Consider the following 15,497-nt stretch of genomic DNA (forward strand, 5'->3'; position numbering starts at 1 on the left):
ATGCTCTGACAACTATGGAAAGTTTTTTTTTTTTGCACAAACTAATAAAAATGATTTGAATTCTCGATTTTGCCGTTAATCAATGTACTTTCATGAATTAAAACCACAGTGATTTGGGTTAATTTTCTGAATGAAAACATTTTTTATGAATAAAATAATGAGTTTCCTTGGAAATTTTTCCTTTAGAAAAATGAAAAACATAAAAAAAGAGGTGAAAAGCCAATGCTCTGCTTGGAAATGTATCGCATACCAAGGACATAATATCAAATACACATACATGCATACAAGCATGAAAGAGCGCCGAATATCCGACATCCAAACAGCAACCGCAACAGAGACCAAACCACATGCACATCTATTCGTCTCTTTCTAGCCTATGCACAAACGCTGTAGTGAACGTTTGATTTCAAAGATTGAAGTGAATGTGTGCGCACTCAACCACACAAATCGTATTGCGCACACACAACCCAAACCGATCGAAATGTTTGTATGAAACTGTATGCACCAGAAAGAGATGAACCGATGAGCAGTAGCAATAGCAGCGTGCGACGCTTAACACAGTAGAAGTTGAAAAAAAAAATCGGATATAACGAACGAAAATCCAAACAGTAACAAGAGCAGGCCGACAGTCAGGAAAAAAAAGTACGTTTATTTTAGTCCGAAAGAGACGTTTTTCCCGTACGTGTTACACATATTAAGTTGTTCATTTGTCGTGAGAGTGAGATCGTGTGTTATTTTCTACGGCTTTATTTATCCTGAATAATATCATCGAAAACAATGTTCTAGAGGCTAAAAAGTCGAGGCGAAAAAAAAGATACAAAAAAATGGATCAGTGTGAAATGCGTGATATATATTTAAAAGTGATGACTTTTTGTTGGCATATTTGTTGACCAGAAGTGAAGTAAAAAAAAAAGCAGAAACAACAAATCAAAATTCATTATCCAAATGTCGAAGACTATTCAAACGTGTACCATTTTTAGAACAATTGAGTCATACGTTTTAAATTAACGTGCGAAAAGCAAGCCGAAATAAAGATGTACAACGAATGAAACACTTATTATACGAAATTGTATATACGTGTTTAAGTTCCTTGTCGGTTGTATTTGCATGAGTCTCTTTATTTCGTCCGAATTTTTATGAATTCGTTTTTTTCTTCTGCTTTGGCCGTTCTGTTGCAAAGAGTTGTAGGCAAAAGACCTTATGTGTATACTTTGTACAAGTGAAGAAGAAATAAACAAAGCGCAAAAAGGGAAGAAGAGAAGAAGAAGAAAAAAAACACACAACAATAAAAACGACGAAATCTTCGATATTATCGTTCTCTGTGTGTTGTACACACTCTGTCACCCATACACACGCACAGACACACTAGTTATGCAGTATATGTACAAGAGATAGAAAGAGAGACATAGTGAATAAGTGCTAAGCGCTTTGCAAAGTGACTGTTTTTTTTTAATTTTCTTTGCTGGATATGTATTGGTTCTATGGACATTCCGTGAGACAGCAAAAAGAAAGACGAAGAACACTGTGTGTACATATAAAGTAGCATTCTTGTTCGTTTTGTATCTTCATTCAGTATATTCAACGCGTTCAAACATACATTAGAATACGAAAATATGGCTTGCGCATGAATTTCAAACCACACAAACACAAACAACATACGATATATTTTTTAACGGTCGAAAACGTGAAATGAGTGGAACTGATTATGCGAATAGTACAGGTGTTGTTACATTTGAACATGGATTGGTGGGAACAATGAAGCAATTTGTGAAAATTAATGAAATTAATAAGCCAATGCAACAACGTATAAAAAATAACAACGAAGAGAAAGAAAATCAAACCAACGAACTAGTTACCAATCAGAAAATAATCAAAAAAGTGGAAACGATGTCAACAACATCATTGAAAATTATGGCAAATCAAACATTAGCAACAAGTGAAACCGAAACGGTTATCGACGAACGTATTTGTTTAATTGGTTCAGTGGTTGATGATGAACAAATTTTGTGTGCAGCTCGTTCATTTAATGTGCCCGTTATTACATCGGAAACGGGCTTAGAATATGTCAAAGACACCAAATGGACCACATACTATGTGATGCGCGATTTTGAAGGCGAACATTTTAATGTGATACGTAAAAGTAAGCATCGAATTTATGGGCCAACGGCGTTACAACAAATTGCACAGTCCGGTAAAGGTTTGGTCTATGTCAATCGGCCACTGTATAATTTTTCCATGAAAGGTGTAATTACGTGCTTCACTGGCATTCGAAAAAAAGACGAACTAACACGTTTCGTGAATTTGATACACACCATGGGCGGCAGCATTCGAAAAGATATCAAAAATAATAGCCATTGTACGCACCTGATATGCAGTGCAAGTGTTGGTGAAAAGTATCATTATGCGAAAACATTTAATTTAACCGTGGTACGACCGGCATGGATTGAAGCAGCTTGGGAACGTCGTGATGATCCGAATTTTTTCGCCAATGAAAGTGAATTTTGTGAATTGTACAAGTTGAAATCGTTTGAAGGGTTGCGCATTTGTTTCTATGGATTTTCACCGGAAGAACATCAAGAAATGGTTGATATTTTGAAAATGAATGGCGGCATAGCAACCGATATCGATGATCCGGATTGTACGCACTTGATTTTAGCCAGTAATATTTCCAATTTTCCGGAACTAATAGCCGGCAGTGGGCCAGTGTCACCGACAATTGTTGCACCGCCACCCACGTCATCACATTCAAATTTGGCCAGCACATCGATTGCAGTGGACAAAATTCTACCACCCGATGGTTTGGATCAATTGAATTTGAACGAAAATAATAGAAATGCTCAGTCAATGTTGGGCAACAATCCGCAGACAATTGTTGAAACACCGAAAAAACCATTCAAATCGAATAACGTACACAACGATGCAACCAATGAGGAGAATATCTTTTTGGAACCCGTCAATCTATCGCCAATTTTGCACAACATCGAAGAAGAGGAGGAAGAATGTGATGAGAAAGATGTGTCCAAACGGAAACGTGACAGTTTCGATAACATTTCAATCATTTCAACCGATACATTTGCCGCTCAATTTAGTTCGGCCAAGAAACCAAAACTAATTCGTACCGGTTCAATTACGCGATCATTGCGACGCAGCATGAGTTTTGCAGCATTGAAAAATCCAATCACAAGTATGATCCGGGTGAGACGAAATTCCGTCGATCCAAATGCATCGATAAACTCAATAACATCGATGGAAAGTACCTTTTCCGAAGCCAAACAACGACCTGTCAAAGATAGACTGCTCAGTCTTAAAGATCGCCTCACCAATGGTAACCGCGCGAAACGGGATTTTTGCCAAACACCAAAAACATCGAAACGATTCAACAATGCCGAACCGGTTAATGATGACGATAAATTTGCTCAACCGAATGAGATGAGCATAATGTCGTGTCGAAAATTGATTAACAGCACAATGAATGCAACAGCAATGGCTGAAACGATCGAAACTGATGAAAATCAAACTGTCACCGTCGACGCGGGAAAATTGCCGGACAACAACAATAAACAGGCAACTAGTGCTGATGTTGCCGACAATTCAAATGCAACTGTTACTCAATCACAACCATTTTCGTTAGCATCGACGGAAAATCAACACGATCAGATAAAGGGTGGGTCTCAAAGTGGTGTGCCACATATGGTCAAAGCGGAATGGTTTTGGTACACGATTCAAAAGGGGATTGCAAGTGAAGAAGAGCATAAATTTAGCGATTACCTGGAGAGTGTGACGAATACGCCGGGCGGTGATCGACGCGAATCATTGGTGAAACATCGTAAACGTAAACGCTTCTCAATACTGGGAGCATCGGGCAAACGACGCTCATCGATTTCTGATGCAGGATTATCAGTGTCGGGCAGCTTTCTGGATTGTACCAATAGTCCCAGCATTAAGTATGACTCAAAAGGTAGGTCATTTTCGATTCTTATCTGCAAAATTCATAGTAAATTATTCATAACCACCCCTTTTGCCTCTTCATTCCATTCAGATTTTGATTGTAGCATGGACAATACACCAAAAACAAAGAAGCAAAAATCGATGCGTTTCAATCACTTTATGGATTTATACTCAACGGAATCGAATTACGTGGGCATTTTGCATACGATTGTGTCGGAGTTTCAAAAGCCATTGGAATATATGGTCGATACGGATGAAGAATTGCTCAACAAATCCGAGCTACGGTCGATATTCAACAACTTTTCACCGATCTACGAAGTTCACCTGCAAATGTTGAACCATTTCAAAGAGCTACAGTCGAACTGGACGGATAGTTGTTCCATTGGCAAAATAATACTCGATCATCGCGATGCCCTGGTAAAGGCCTATCCACCGTACGTAAACTTTTTCGAGCAGATGAAAGATATGCTGCAACAGTGCATAGCACAAAATCCAAAATTCCACGCATTCTTGAAAATCAATCAATCGAAACCGGAGTGTGGCCGACAAACGCTACAAGATCTAATGATACGGCCCGTTCAACGTCTTCCCAGCATGAGTTTGCTAATCAATGACATCCTGAAGCATACACCGAAATCGAATCCAGACTCAAAGATTCTGGAGGAAGCATTGAATGCAATAAAAGATGTGATGAAGTACATCAACGAGGATAAGCGAAAAACAGAAGGTCGCGTCGCTTTATTTGACATTTTCAACGATATTGATAACTGTCCAGCCGATTTGGTGTCATCACATCGCAGCTACATTTCCAGGTGTGAAGTATCCGAGCTATCGAATTGCCTGAGCGGACGTGACGATCCGCTGATGATATTCCTATTTACGGACTACATTGAAATTTGTAAAATTCGTAAATCGCGTCACATGAACAACATTAAGTCACCAACCGGTACAATAAATGCATTAAACACAACAACACGTGCCCATACGCACACCAAGTCATATAAACACATTCGATTGATACCGCTCAGTGCAATTCTCCAAGTTTATGATATAAAAGATAGTGAGCGTGCCTTTGCGATCAATGTCAAAGAGAAAATTTACTGCTTCAATATCAACGAGGAATGCGATAAAATTGTGTATTTGAAGAATTTCTGCAAGCAATTAGCGGAGAACGCATGCCGTGCCGACTATGAGCAATTTTTACGGAATTGTGAATCACAAGAATTGGGCATTGATATCAGCGATATCAATTTTGGCACATTAAAAAAGGTGTACAATTACGCACGTACACGTCTAGTCAATCGAGCATTTTCATTTAAGACCACACCGCTTCGATTGAAACGAGCCGTTTCCACCACATCACCACTTTACGCAAGCACAAATTCATTGATGTAATCGATGCACAGCAGCAACAACAATAACAACAACAATGACACACGCTTCGCTGGTTAAAAAGTAATTTAAAAAAGCAAACACACATTCCTCGTACATATGATAAATATAAATTTATTGAATTTTTTTTTCTTCTTTGAATTGTTTAGTTGTTGTTATTGCTTTTTTTTTAAAATCATTTGCAATCGCAAAACAAAATACAAGTCAGCATTATACTCGAATATTACATACTTGCGTACAGTTTTTTTTCCTTCTTTTTCGTCTTCTTCTTATTTTCGACCGTTCGTTCATTCTTTTGCGAGATTCATGTATTTCAAAGCCTGCATAGCGTTAATAAATTTTTGTTTTTCTCAAAACCTCTTCTCTCTCAATCACTCACTCTTAGTCACTCGTTCTATCCCACAATCACTCTCCCTCTCACTTACGTAAGACAATAAGCGATTTTTCATTTTGATACCGTTTTCTAACTAAAAATAACAACTTAACTCAATTTTGTGGCTATTTTCATATTTTGAAGCATTATTTTAAAAAAAATTGTATCATCATGGCACACTCATCTCGACTCTCTTTTTTTTGCTTCATCTATGAAACATAATCGTGTACACAAAGTCATCGCTTCACATTCATCAGAAATCGGAAATGTCAAACGAGAACAGAGCAAAAAACCGAAATAATAACAAAGAAATAAATAGATTGGACAGGATGAAATAAACGAGAGAACATATTCTACATTTTTATGTGGTGTGAATAGATTTCCGCGGGCTAGAGAGTGACAGAGAAAGAGAGAGAGAGAAAGAGAGAGAAAGAGAGCTAAGGAGATCGAAAGAGAACGAAAGAAAGTGACATAGAGCGATATAGAAAGAGCAAGAACGAAAGAATAAGAGAACGCGAGAGAGAAAGAGAAAGAGAGGAAGAAAGAGAAAGAGTGAGTGAGAGTGAGCGTCCACGTGTGGTACTCTGAACATTTCCGAGATGATATTTTTGTTCGCATTTCAAAGGCTTTTCAACCGAATCAATTTTCTTTTCGGTTTATGACGTGAAATTCTTGCATTGAACCACTTTATTCTTCTGCTTTTTCCTCTCTTCTTTTCTTCTACTGGGTTAAACTCTTTATTTTCAGGTCTACATAATTATTAGATTAAATTGTAAAACATTCGAACATATAAATATGTTATATATACAATCTCTGTGCGCATTTGATTTACACAAAGCAAACGTATGATTAAAGAAAAAAATACCGAAAAGCAAACAAAATTCAAACTTGGCGATAGAAATAAACAGAAACTACTCTGCTGATAATATCACTAAAATATACAATTTCGTAATCATCTCTCGATATATTTTAGTTGTTTTAGCGCGGCGAATTTTTTTCTAGCAAAAAAATGAAAAACATAGAGATGAATAAATAATAAATACAATTATTGTGGGAATAAAAATAACAACGAGTATTTTTTTTTCTCTTTTTTTTTCTCTGTGCGTTATTACCTTCATATTTACAGCTTTGAAGAATTCGCAATTGACTCATTAATTGGATCTTGTTTGATTACTCTTTGGAAAAAAATAAAATTCGGAATGATATTTGCAATGCTACCCAACAGTTCGTAAGTACTTCCTTCGAGTATCGAACATTTTGGAAGCTACACGGCTGCTTTTCTTCTTCTCTCTGCTCCCAAATTACTTACGTTATTTGATTATTAACACATGTGCGAAACAAATCGAAACGTTCAACCTCCAATTTACTTTGATAAATAGATTTATTTGCAATTTAGTGGGCATTAGAATCGTATGAGATGCTGGTTTTAATTAGCATTTCATTCGTTCCAAAAACACATTTCACAGGCGGAATATTCAATGGGATTGGTTTTTTATTGCGGTGAGACAGGGGGCAATTCAAACATTTATTATAACCTTCGATTTTTTACAATTATTCGACGTATTGTGGGCATTTTCGAATGAATGTGCAGAGCAATATCGCAATATCACGTAGAAAATAAGCAATATTTATAATGTTATCTGTCTTTGTATGCGACTGAATATGAGAGAAATTAAACTCAAAACCATTTAATGGAGGATATCAATGTAATAAAGGAAGAAATAAATAGAAAAGAAAAAAAAACAAACAAACAAATACACTTGAAAAGAACAAAAAGAGGAAATTAAAAAAAATAAATGTATAAGGAAAGAGATGGAAAAAAAAGAAAAAGTGCCAACGACACATGGTGTTCCCAGACGGTCACCCATTCAAGTACTAACCATGCTCAATGCAGCTTAACTTCAGTGATCGGACGAGAACTGGTGCTTTTTACATGATATGGTCGTTGACGAATGTAAACCGCTGCTCTGCGTACACATGCCCCTGATTCTAAATAATCAAGATAATAATTTCGCACCAGCAAGTTTATTTATGACGACGAAACATTTACTGCATCAAGATTGGTTTTTGAAAAAAAAATTCTCCATAGAACGTTTCATGATAAGATTATTTATTTGGATCGTATTTATCAAATTAAATTCATATTTTACCGCTCAGCGTCAATCATAGTCGCTGTGGCACAGCAAACATGACACAACTGAACTTTGTTCAGAGGTCAAACTGAGTTTTTATTGCATTCATTTCATTTTTTTGCGAACGGAAAGATACTTTGAGTCATTGAGCATAGAAATTTATGTTTTGCACAAGAAATCGGTGATGGTTTTTCATTGTTTTTGTTTTCGGAACTATTGCATTGAATGCATCAAATGATTAAGTAATTGATTCGTATTTTAATTGATTCGCTTGTTGCGAATGTTTCCATGATAGAAACGCTACAAATTTGTGGTGTTTTTCATGATTTCGAACAAGATGTGATCGGATTACTCCAATTGAAGAAGCTTAAAGAACAGGGTTTAAATTTAACCCATCCGCTCGATAGAGCCTCCATTGATTCAATCAAAAGAGTTTTTCAAAAGAGACTCTTTCAAAAGAATCTTTGCGAAAATTTTCAATATTCTGCTACAAATTACGGCTGTAAACTATATTCAAATAATTGGTTTTAATTTATATTTCAATACTGCGAAGAAAAAAAACTAAAAAAAGTTGATTTGTTTTAAATTTGATTAAAATATTCGATTTTATTTGATGCATATTTTGACAATCGTATAAATGTCAAATATGGCATGAACCTATCATTGCATATTGACTGAATAATCCATAGAATTTCAGGGAAATGATTCGACAGAAAATAAATTGAATGACAACTCGAAAATATTGTTCTAGTGTCGGAAAAGCATTAGTTGTCGATGAAAAGGTTTTGATTTGAAAGATCCACAAAAGAAATTAGGATTGTTTCAATTTTTTTGCAAAAAACATGAAAATAAACAAACACGACATCTAGATTTGATTCCAAAAAATATTTTATTTTTTATATTTGTTATGGTTACAATTAAGTATATTATCTAATACAATTTTTTAAGTCTATTGTACAATCCAACCCAAATCAATGAATTCAAATTAATTTAAAAAAAATCACCCGAAAATACTTGATTTTACTTATAATTTGTGTCCAGATATGTAAACTAATAAGCACTATATTTTGGTCGCCACGAATGCTCTGACGATGGATATGAACAGGTGCGTTTTATTTCTACTAAACCATAGCTACTTGTTGATGAATGGTTCTTAAACTTCAAATAAATCGGTTCATCCATATTAATTGTTAGTTTGCATCCGTCCTTCAGTTGGCGTCGTTCTTTGTCCAGAGTTTGAAGAGTAAAATTGGTCAATCCTTAGAATTTTTTTTGCCTAAGAAGAATGGTCTACATCTTTCAGTTTTGCTGAGCGACGTGCAAATGGAATGAAGCCCTCCAAGGAATAAAAAATTTGGCCGGTTTTCACCGGAACTTTTTCTAACAAACTTGCAATCACCTCTAATTTCTTTGATAATTTTCCAATTTTTTTTTCCACAAATATCAGTTCCAAAACGATCTCTCTTAAGATACAACGTTCAGTTACACTAAAACCAACTTGTGTTCATTTCAACGATTTGAATCGTACTGATTTGTGAACAATGATTTGGTCTCTTGAATAGGACAACACTTCACTCACACAGATATGTGCTACATGTATATAAAAAAAATCAGCTAAAGCTCTAGCACTAGTGCATTAGTAACTGCCTGTTTTAAGTCGAAATTTATAAACAAATGGCTAATGTGGTTGGCACGTTTACATGATCTGCCAGATTGGGAAAAAGAAAACAGTACACCCTCTCCGAAAATATTTGCCCAATTTCATATGCCACTGCCAGACAATCCGGATTATAGCCTTCTTGGGAGACATAAACGGCGTATTAAAATAATCCGTGGCAGTGATGTTTTCTTATCGATGTGATAGTACTGATGATGCTAGTTCAAATTCCAATTTGCAACGGTGATAAATGATTTACCATGCATTTATTGAAAACTCAACTCGTTTTGATTTGAATCTCTAATCATAATACTTTTTTCAATGGCCCAAGATGAAGCAATTCAGACAAAGCAGTCAATATGTTGATGATATGAAAATCTAGGAGAATATCACGCTTCAGAATAGTGGCGATATGTTGCGATATTTGAAATAAACATCAATTATATGACCAATTTTCGAATATTTCGAATAAATAATCAAGATTCTTGTGGATTTTTGGAGATATTTGAGTCATTTTTAAAATTAATACCGAATCTAGGTGTAAAACAACATCGGACAACACAAACCAATTAGTGAACGGATCATTATTAGGAAAGCCATTCAGTGGAACAAATTGTATTTTTTGTCCATATGCTAACCATATCGAATGGAAGAAATCATATTATTGAATCAATTTGTTTGAAATTAACAATGCTTTTTTTTATTGGTAAATTAAATCATATTGCGAATCATAAAATGTGTTCATTTTTCAAGTTTTAGGGGGTTGATACTTTCACGATTAGTCTGGATGTTATTACAATCAATCTTTTGGATTTAATGTCTCTCATATATGTATATTCACCTTCAAATGAATTGGTTTCATAAAAATCGGCTGGTGTAACAGGATTGGTATTATTGTAGTGTCAAATAAGTTCTCCATTCCCAATAGACTCAACGCTACACGGTTGAAGTTTATCTTTGTCACTTTTTTTCGTTCGGCAATAAGAATGTGATTGATTTCTGTCTGGATAGTTTCGACCGCTTTATTTCTTTGGTCGATACATTTGTTGAATCTGTTGCTGCTGCGAATGAAGAATAGAAATTAGATTTTTGAAATCGAAAATTGTTCTCAAGTTACTTACCTGAACGTACAGTATTTGGTTTGACACTAGGTACCAAAGTGAGCTTTTCATAATGGCATTTTTCCGTGGGACACTCGAATCCGTGCTCTTTCTTCAAATGATCGATCACACGCTTGCCTTCAAGCTGCAGGAAATTGCATTCTTTACAAAGGAAACCAACTATCGAACGATCCGCCGAATCGCAAACATACAGAACTTCGCCGGTATGCGTTAGAATGTGTAACACCCAGCTTGATCTTGGCATTGTCTGGGTGTCTTCACAGAAGTAACAAAATCCGCTGATATTATTTCTATCGAACATTTTAAATTCGTCGCTTTGTAATCGCAATCTGGCAGCCATTTGCGGTGATGGTCGTGCTACAAGCACTTCATGTTTTCGATGTTTTCTCATGTAATGATTTGGCATGCATGGATCATTTTTGCCGCATAGTTCACATCGCTCACATTGATAAGATGGGTTTTTACAGTGTCTTTCTGGGTCCGTATTTCTTATATATGAAATCGACAAATCTACACTGGCTTCAGTTTCAGAAATATTCTCCATGCTATCATCTAGTAGAAACTCTTCGTTTTCATCGCTTTCTTTGATGCCAGATTGTGTGGATGTTATTGGTTCGACGCTATTTAAGAATGTATCAATGATCCATTTTGCATTTGTTGCATCTTCCGATGTCATCAACATTTGTTCCTTTTTCGGGAGTATTGCGACGGCTTCGATAAAAAGAGAAGTATTTGCTTAACATTCGGACATGAATTGAATGAAATTTTATCGAAAGCTATACCTGATGGAACATTGATTTGTTCTTCCGCTTGCCGAATGAATTTCGTAAGGATTCTTTCAAGTTCAAAATCAATATCTTCGATGGTTTCCAGTTTTCGTTTACGCTTTGACTCGATGGCTGCAATTCTTTCCTTCGAATCTATATCAGCAGCTGTCGTTGTTGTCTTTTCGTCATTAACGATGAATAAATCATTGATGAGTTTAAGCTCCGAATCCAATGTCATCTTGAATGATTCCCTGTTCATGGTGCTGCAAAAAATATAAAATTTAGTTCGAGGTAGATTTCATTTGTTGTTAGCAACAATTTGTTGCCTTCACAAAAATATTTATGGATTCAAAAGGTTTTGTTTGTGGTTTTCGGTGGTAAGCATCAATTTAACGCTTTTTACGAATGTTTCGCATTCGAACATGTAACTTGTGTCTTAATTAGTCGACAGAGGTTCAAACCTGCTAAATATACACATAACACATATTTTTTTCAATTGGATCTATTGCTCACGAAACGTTTTCAATTGTAATTTTCAAATAATATTTACCTCTTAATTGGACGAAAGAAAAGCTACAATTTATGAACTGAAATTCAACGTTCTTGATGAAAATGGAGAAATATGTTTTAAAAGCACAGCTATCTCTTGCAACGAACTGAAATATTTCAACCAATTTTCACTGTTTGAATCACCAGAGAGAGGATTCAAGCGACACAAGTTACAACTTCAAATATCTCTTTACTACTGCGTACAGTGTTCGTTTTGTTGTTACTATTTAAATGAAATGAAGGACTTCGGATTCAAAATGACTCCAAATGCTGATATCTGAAATTCATTCTTTCGCAGGTAAAATATGATCTACCTTCGGAAGGTATCAACACTACCAATAACGGCTATTTGCTTGGCTACTTGAATAGTCCGTTTGCTGCAGCATGGGTACAGGGTACACACATACGAACACACATTTAAAAACAAACTCTGGTACTTTCTATGGTTAAGTACAGTCAGGATCGGTTTGCTTTTATATAAATACATGGTAACGATTTATCGTACATCAAATACGCATATGTAAGACACCGGCACGCCTTCTATACGACACATCATGAAGCTGTCATTATTGAAAGTGAATAACTTACACAAGCATCATAAATGACCGCTCCAGCTCCAATGTGTACTCAGGAATTGTTATGCTAAGCGCGTCTAGAGGGCATATTTCGTAATAGATGCTAGGTAGAAATCGGAAATGATTCAATGTAAATTTATATTTAATTTGCTTTGATAGGTAGAGTTTATTAAAGAAATGCTTGCAGTGTACACGTTTTCCATGAAAGAGTTATATGAAATTATATTTTGATTATGAATACATGATTTAAACATTTTATATCGAATGATGTATGAAACAGGGCTTAAGAATCGCACAGAGTGAACCCTGTGAGTAGCGCAATGCATCACAATATCGTGTGCGCTACACGCACACAAACGAACGACGAACAGTTCACAGGTTCTCAAATACAAATGAGTTTACCACTGTCCGTTTAATGTGCGCTCAAATACTCACAGCAGACAAAATAAACATGTTTGTGCCTGTATTTCGGCTATGTTGAACATACTACTACTACTTCTTCTTATTTTTTTTCTTCGACCGAACGAAGATCCGCTCAAAACAGTGGAGAAGTAAGTGAGCAGTGTGCGCACTGCGCACACAACTCAGTTGTTATGAGAAGACCATCGCACACGAGCGCTGTGGCTCTCACTGAAATGAGTTGTACTGTGAACTGAATGTGCGATTCTCAAGCCCTGGTATGAAAAAAAGAAAATTGTGGAATAAAATTATGATTAAAAGGCATTTTTTTGTTACATTATTTACTTATCATTCCTGGGACTGTATGGCTATTACTTTTTCGCAGGCCCATGTCGTGGACTGCGTATAAGTATTGCATTTGGCCCAAATTGTAAGACACCCCAAAAATATGATTTCTATCCGTTTTCGAGGCCGTAGAACACGAAAAAATGGGTTTTAGAGCGATGTTTTGTGAGTCTGTTCCACGTCGTACGTTGTACGCAAATTTTTTAATGTAATTTGTTAACACGATAGCTCAACGACCAGTCGAGATAAATGAGATCTGGTGGTGGCAAAAGTTCGGGCTTGTTTAGACTTAGAAACCATTAGATTTTCATCCACTTCAGATATAGCCTAGGATAACCTAGCCTATGGCCAACCTTTGAAAATCCCTGAAAATTCATACTTTTCTATGGAAGATACCTAAAATAGCCCCCTACATGGTTTTCATCATATCAAACTGCTATTATTTCATCAAAATATTGAGAATTAGAGAGCAAGATTATATCATTTTCCCATGATTTCAGTATCAAATTCGAATTTGTAGGTGAAAATATTGAAAATTTCCGAAATGGTCACACTTTGCGTACAAAATCGGTCATAGCTCACAAACTAACCACCTTATAAAGATTATTGGCAACTATATATCACTTAATTTTTTATGAAGAATCGATTTCCAGTTCAATCGACCGTATCTGAAGTCTCAATGGGGTCAAAAATGCAATTGTTCGCGGTGATATTTTCAACTCGCAATATTTTTTCCACTTGGAATAGAATTTTTGTGCATAAAGCTTGCAAAACGCATACGATTCAGAAATTTCATCTCGCAAACTCCAGTTTTTGTTATAAAATAACGGTGCTATTTGAATAACATAATATTTATTTCTCTACGGCTTTTGTATCATTTCTACATTTTCGTTCCAAATCCCTTGGTAAATACCACTTTTGTATGAAAGTTAAAAGAAACGTTTGAATTCATTTCAATCCAACATTTGAGCATTTTTCCAAAAGCCGTGACGCGATAATTTCTAAATATCACTAGTTTTGAAGGGCATTTTAATATTAACCTTCAGTCCATGCTCTGGGCATACAGTGCCCGAGGCAAATTTTAAATGTAAATACAAGTACTAAAATAAAAAATAGCCACCATAATTATTAATATGAAAACCCATTTTTAATAACATTTTAGAAACGTTTGAAACAATACCGAAAAAGAATATGAACTTTCTTTTTTTTGCTCAGAAATTCTTTGCTACCATTTTTCTTGTTTTTGATTGACAAAGTGAGGTTAAGTATCTACTGACATGTTCAATGTGTAGAACAAATTTGTGCACTCGGTGGAACAAAGCCATTGTGTGTTTAAGGAGCCACTTTATTCCCATGGGCCATGGCTCCTGAAACACATTTTCAAGCTCACTTTGTAGGAAGCGAACGTAAAAAATGAGAAAATTGAATTAATTGATTTCAAAATTCATTTGAACATCAGCAAATCTAAAGAAAACTTAGATAAATATGTTCATGCTGGAAACATTTTTCTAAATTTGATAATGTGGATGTGTCATCCAAATCATTCATTGCATTTAACTAGGAAAGAGAGAAACAACATAATTTTACACAAATATTCATTTTCCACTTGATTTTATCATTTTTATTCACTCCATGAATAATATACGTTCACGAAAATACGTTGTCTTTTTCAAACATAGTAGTTCAAATTCAACGAGTCGTTCTACGAAGGTGCACTTAAGACTGTCTGGCGTGTATTCAATTTGTACTTTATTCTGACAGCCGCGTTGTAATTGATGGTGACAGTTCGGTTTCGCCCCTCTGATATGTGTAAGCATATGTGAGATATGTGTGTTTGTAAACACATGTGCACCGTACGTGCTCTGGGGTATACAGTGCCCGTAGTGAATTTTGGTCCAAAACTCCACTAAGATTAGATAAAGCGACTTGGAGTCTTCAGCGAATTTGTTGTATTTGAGGTTCGCTAAATTTTTGCTGAAGACAGATATCACTTATCTCTTATCAGTTACGCGGAATCCGCGAAAAACGCCAAACACGCAAATACATGGTTTATTATTTTTTACGGAACTGATAAAATATAACGAAATGGTGTCTGCAGCAAAGTTGTAGGGCAGGTCAATTGCAACAACATTGGCGAAGACATCAAGTCGTTATCTCTCATCAGTTTCGCGAAAAACCGCGGGAAAGCGGTTTTTTTCTTATCATTTTTCGCGTAACTGATAAGAGATAACGGCTTGGT

General features: G+C 35.7%; 2 protein-coding genes and 1 non-coding gene across 5 annotated transcripts; 1 reads left to right on the top strand and 2 right to left on the bottom strand.

Annotated features, from left to right (window-relative positions):
- Positions 1-25: 25 nt before the first annotated feature.
- LOC129570458 (protein ECT2-like) lies at positions 26-5,696 on the top strand. Of its 3 annotated transcripts, none has more exons than XM_055450068.1 (3): positions 470-642; positions 1,574-3,958; positions 4,040-5,696. In XM_055450068.1, exons 2-3 carry the CDS (start codon positions 1,690-1,692, stop codon positions 5,341-5,343), a joined length of 3,573 nt encoding a protein of 1,190 aa, XP_055306043.1. In that variant the 5' UTR covers positions 470-642; positions 1,574-1,689; the 3' UTR covers positions 5,344-5,696. The 3 variants fall into 3 exon arrangements, with proteins under 3 accessions (XP_055306040.1, XP_055306043.1, XP_055306041.1); XM_055450066.1 differs by having other exon boundaries at positions 530-901; XM_055450065.1 differs by having other exon boundaries at positions 26-3,958.
- A 1,848-nt stretch (positions 5,697-7,544) lies between these two features.
- LOC129570477 (5S ribosomal RNA) lies at positions 7,545-7,663 on the bottom strand. The gene has a single exon (XR_008688128.1). It is a non-coding gene; the product is annotated as a 5S ribosomal RNA (ribosomal RNA).
- Positions 7,664-10,447: 2,784 nt separating this feature from the next.
- Positions 10,448-11,628, bottom strand: LOC129570452 (uncharacterized). Its single transcript, XM_055450055.1, has 3 exons — positions 11,406-11,628; positions 10,624-11,358; positions 10,448-10,563 (listed from the first exon to the last, which is right to left on the bottom strand). The coding sequence occupies exons 1-3, from the start codon at positions 11,626-11,628 to the stop codon at positions 10,463-10,465; spliced, it is 1,059 nt and encodes a 352-aa protein (XP_055306030.1). The 3' UTR covers positions 10,448-10,462.
- Positions 11,629-15,497: the final 3,869 nt, after the last annotated feature.

This window comes from Sitodiplosis mosellana, unplaced genomic scaffold, assembly GCF_009176505.1.
Source record: "Sitodiplosis mosellana isolate CC-2019 unplaced genomic scaffold, AAFC_SMos_1.0 Smas_scaffold_59, whole genome shotgun sequence".
Lineage (NCBI taxonomy): Eukaryota > Metazoa > Arthropoda > Insecta > Diptera > Cecidomyiidae > Sitodiplosis > Sitodiplosis mosellana.